The 5,247-nt window shown below is 35.2% G+C and overlaps 1 protein-coding gene across 1 annotated transcript; it reads left to right on the top strand.

The window, feature by feature from the left end:
- The first annotated feature begins 1,141 nt into the window (after nt 1-1,141).
- Nucleotides 1,142-2,561, top strand: LOC132056411 (phytolongin Phyl2.2-like). The gene has a single exon (XM_059448597.1). The coding sequence runs from the start codon at nt 1,446-1,448 to the stop codon at nt 2,262-2,264; it is 819 nt and encodes a 272-aa protein (XP_059304580.1). The 5' UTR covers nt 1,142-1,445; the 3' UTR covers nt 2,265-2,561.
- The last annotated feature ends 2,686 nt before the right edge of the window (nt 2,562-5,247 follow it).

Here is a 5,247-nt window from a genome sequence, read left to right as displayed (position 1 = left end):
CGCTCGGTCGGACAACCTCGTACGTCTTTTGGGTCGAGCCCCATTCTCTTCGTGGTTTAGTCGGTAGATTACTTTATGCGGTAAAGAGTACCTTGTCCATAAGCATGTTCCATGTTCAAACTTATGTTCAGGGTTTACGCAAGTGTTATGTTAGACTTTCGAGTCGGTTAGCCGTTTTGGCTTATGCATGTTATTTTCCGCTCTCATGATTAAACAAGTATTTTACAAATGATTATGACTTATGTGTTTCTTAAAGCCTATCATATCTCATCTCAACTTGTATGCCTCATGATGATTCAAACTTATGGTTCGCTCTCACACGGTCGAGCAAGGCCGTGTTACCACGCCATGGTTGGGGGCGTGACATCAACCTTTCTTCTCGTGTATCTCTCATGATATGTCCACATAAGCATCATAACATCCGTATCTAATCACCTCTCCCAATACCTATTCGACTGCCTATCTTCTAAAACCGTCTGAACACCCCTGTGCGGGGCATCCGCGTCTCTCCTCTGCACATGTCCGAACCATCTCAACTTTCCACAACTTATCCTCCACAAAGGCCACTCCCACATTGTCTCTGATATCTTCATTTCTTCTCTTATCTCTCCTAATATGTCCACATAGCCATCATAACATCCGTATCTCCGCAACTTTCATTTTGGTGGTGTTCTTGACGGAACACCCATATCACAACATAGTTGATCTAACCATCACTATGTGAGCCACACTCCCATTTCATCGATCCCGCACCAATACAATGTGTGGCATCATCGTCAATCTCTCAATTTCCTTGAATAATAAACTCAAGATACTTGAAACTTCCTTTCTTTTGAATGACCCGAGTACCAAGCCTCACTTAAAGAAACAAATATTAAACAGAAAATAATAAATTACACAAAAATTTTACTAAACACGAGCTATTTTGATGTTTGATCGAATCCTCACGGTAAAAATAAGTACTTATTTCTTTTACTTAAATATTCAACAAAATTAATTTAATTTCCCTTTAAGCAAAATTCGAATCATGAACACCTTGAATAACAATTTGTTTTGGGAGTAGAATACAAATGCCAAAAAGTGACAAAAGATATTTTTAAACATGGTTTTAATCTAATTCCATCCTCCTCCTTTTTTAGAATAATCTAATCCCTTATTTGTGGAATAAAAGTCTAATTACAGATTGTTCTCTCTCTCTCTCTCCCATGGCTGAGAGAACAATCCTTTCTTTCCCTTTCCTCCCAAACCCTAATTCTCTCTAATCTCAATATTTCTCCTTTCTAAATTAAGATTTTACATCCCTATTTTTTTTTAATCTTTTTTCTTTTTGTTTACAGATATAATTACATTTTCATCCTTGAGAAATCTGATTGATTGATGAATTTTTCCAATCCGATTGATTTGGATTTGGATTTGGATGTTTGTTTTTATTTCGGGTCACCTAAATGATGATTACGGATCCGAGTTTAGTCCATTATGCTTGTGTTGCTAAAGGAACAATTATTTTAGCTGAAATCAATTCAAAAGATGCCGATCTTGGATCTTTAGCCTTAAAATGCCTTGAAAAAACACCACCTTTACATACTTTTTTCTCCCATACTATCCGAAATCGAACATACGTGTTCTTAATCGAAAACCCATTTGTTTTTTTCGCGATTTTCGATGAAAAGATTGAGAAATCTGATGGTTTATTGTTTTTAAGGAGAGTTAAAGACGCGTTTGGTGAAGTGATTGAGAGGTCTTCTGGGAAGAAGAGATTGGATAAAATCCATTCGCATTGTTTTCAGGGGGAATTGAATCCTGTTTTTCATCAATTGTTGGATTCAAGTATTGATGTGGATGAGGGAGGTAATTCGCCGAGGAGTGAGCTGGATCATAATGGGCGAAGCGCGAGTTTGGATTCGATGAAAGGGAAGAAAATCGGGTCAATGCCATTGCTTGCTGATGCTGCGAATAGCTTGAAGTTGAAAAAGAAGAGGTTTTTCGGGCATTTTAAGAAGAGGAGTGAGGATATTGGTGGTGAGAAGAAAGTGGATGTTTGTGGTGATGGTGGGATGAGATTGAGCAGAGAGTTTTCGGTTGTTATGCAAAAGAATGGTGGATTGGTTCATCATGGAGAAGGAGGAGGAGGGCATCATCAAAAGGCGAAGAAAGTGTGGAAGAAACAAGTTTGGGTTGTGTTGTCGTTGGATTTAATCGTCTGCACCATTTTGTTCATAGTCTGGTTGTGTGTTTGCAGGGGCTTCAAATGCATTGATGCTTGATTGATTGATACTACTACTTATGTTCCGTGTTTTTTCGTCTATCGCTAACGATAGATGTTTTCCACTGAATTGGAAGATCAAATGCTTCATGTGTTCATCAATGTCACTCGAGCTACGAAGTCTTTTTCTCAGTATATGGGGCCGATTTAATATGTTTCTAAGCAACTTTTTATTATGTATGATGTTTTTAAGTTGTGCATTGTGTGGATATTATGACATATGCGAACTTTTCTTTTAATATATGTGTGTTACTCCTATCTTGGAGATAACCATTATAAATTGTATGATATTTGCTGGCCATTATAAATTGTATGATATTTGCTGGTAAAAAAAAGGGGAATGATTCTTTCCATGTAGTCTATTTATTAAGTTTCGTCTGTACCAAGTAATGACAACCAGGATTTGAACTATCGAGCTTATTGTTGTCTTGGAAGTGTTGCTTTTATTTGTGTGATTGTTTTTCTTGTCAAATGAAGCACTTTTTTTTCACAGGGATAGCCAATATCTATCTGATGATAATGATAATGATTATGCTTCATTAACCTTGTAAAATTCCTAGGAAGTAACTTGTAGTTGACTTTTCCATTTTATGTTACATCCAAGGGAGACAAAATGTGAATGAATTTGGAATAAGAGAAGCATGCATTCCTAGGAAGTAACTTGTAGTTGACTTTTCCATTTTATGTTACATCCAAGGGAGACAAAATGTGAATGAATTTGGAATAAGAGAAGCATGCATGAAGCAGACATTTCTCTAATTATGAGGCTGCTCTGGTTTCTGTTTTGCTTGTGGTTCTTGCGTTTGCAGATTCAATTGTAGCGATAGGACGTGATTGTGTTTCAAGCTTCTAAATACAACTCTCTTCAGGTTTTTTGAAGCTCTGAACAAAGAGACTCAATGTTCAGTTGATGGAATGTGCATTTTTTCTGAGATTTTAGCTTTCACCTTTTTGAATGTACTGTCCTTTTGATTGAATAAAAAGGTGCAAACTAAATATAAATATGCATTAAACAGTAGTCTATCAAAAAATATTGATTGTACAATGGGAATTAGAATCTGATACAATGTTTGGCTTGTACTTTTGATCCTTATTGAGTTATTAGGGATAACTTCAATTTTTGTTATTTGAATTAAGTCTAAGAGAACCTAGTGAGTTATTTTCTCTACGCAAGTTGGGTGGGGCTGCAACCATAAGTAAGAGCTTTGGAAAAATGTACGGCAAGTCACAGTTTGTTCGCAGGATATGGTGATTCTCTTAGTAGCTGATGGATAATGTGATTCAAGATTGTTATTTGCTAGATTTCTCTGCTTTTTGGCATCAGCTACTGCCATGCTGGAGAGATTAATTCCCAAATGGTCTCAAATAGTACAACTTATTTTAGGGTTGCATTATCTTTCTGTAATATGAAACATTGGTTAGATTTTTATGAAGTGGTATTCTGCAAAGGTTGCAAAATGAATGATAGTTCTCATCATGGTTTTATCGGCTTGCTTTGTTGACTTCAAGTTTCTCAAAACTATGCTAATATATTTCTGCTACCTTATCTTGCTCGCACATTCTATCCCTGTTTGGTGTATTAACTTAAATGGTTTTTCATATTCCTAGCAGAAATAAGGTGGCTATTTGTAGTGGATGGTTAATAAACTACCTTAGAGGTGATTATGGTTGTGAATTCTCTGTTTTTGAGTACTGAAAGAACACTTGTACTGTTGCTAAACTGTCCATTATTCAAGGCTGCTGTTCCTTTAATGTTGAGCTGATTAGTAGCCATCAGCCATTGAGATGGAACTCGACATTGAGTTAAAAATTTAAGAATAGTGATTGGTCTATGTATTATGTTAAGACAATAAACCTTAACCCTAGTTTAACCCAAACAACTAGCTCATGGATAATTAATGATTGTCCAAAACTATATTACGAGAACAACCAATTTCCTCATCCAATGCTGGACGCTTAACAACTACTAGAGATATTTTAGGTTCGGTGTGGTAATATGATCTTTGGTCGCATTAGCAAGCCCTTTTGCTGTATCATTAGTCAAGCATTAATGCCTATTTTCTTTATCACTGATAGAGCGAGAGGCAGAGAGAAAGTGACGAAGTTGGTTGATGCTCAAGTGAAAACGAACGTACAGTACAAAATAAGTTGATACACCACAAGAAAAGAAAAAAAGGGCATTGTGAGTGGTGACACATTTGTGATAAACTAGTTTTACCGATACGTGCGTTGCACGTGTATGTCGAGTCACAGTGTTCTAAGATAATGTCAATAATGCTAAAATAAAACTTTTGAGTGAATGACTATACCTTAAGGCATAAAATACAAACTTCCGCAAATGATTAATGCGGACCGTAACATCGTGACTTGCTTGTCGAGGTCAAGATGTCAAAATTTATTTTATATATATAATATTTTTACGTTTGAATCTACACAAATGAATAGTCAAACTCGTCTGAATCTACACAAATGAATAGTCAAAATTTATTTTAATATATATAACTATTTTTTACTTATTTTGGTTTTATATATGGGGAGTTCTTATACTACTTACTTTATTACTATTGCTCTTTTACTTTCTTATATACTCACACCCCACCGACATTAAAAAAAAAAAAAAAAAAAAAAAAAAAAGGGAAAATGGCCAAAACTTGAATGATGAAGTTGGCGGTAAATTCTTGTTGATGTTACATACAATAATGAATATTGTACTACAAAAATTAATATTTTTCTTTATCAATGCAACTATATTTTTAACTTGAGGAAGATCATAATTATGACAATATGGCTTTCAACCCACACCATCTTGTGTGAACAACAATTTTTGGATATGTGGCAAGTCTCGCTACTATATCTTGTTGGAATCTTCAAGTTCATTCAAACACTTAACAAACTCATAATTGGTCAAGAAGAGAAATGTATAAAGAGTCTAAAATATCAATATATTAAAAAACATGAGAACCATGGGTTATTACATTTCATTA

This window comes from Lycium ferocissimum, chromosome 5 (assembly GCF_029784015.1).
Source record: "Lycium ferocissimum isolate CSIRO_LF1 chromosome 5, AGI_CSIRO_Lferr_CH_V1, whole genome shotgun sequence".
Taxonomy (NCBI): Eukaryota; Viridiplantae; Streptophyta; class Magnoliopsida; order Solanales; family Solanaceae; genus Lycium; species Lycium ferocissimum.
The sequence above is the reverse complement of the archived record's forward strand: the minus strand, read 5'-3'. Positions and strand labels throughout refer to the sequence as shown.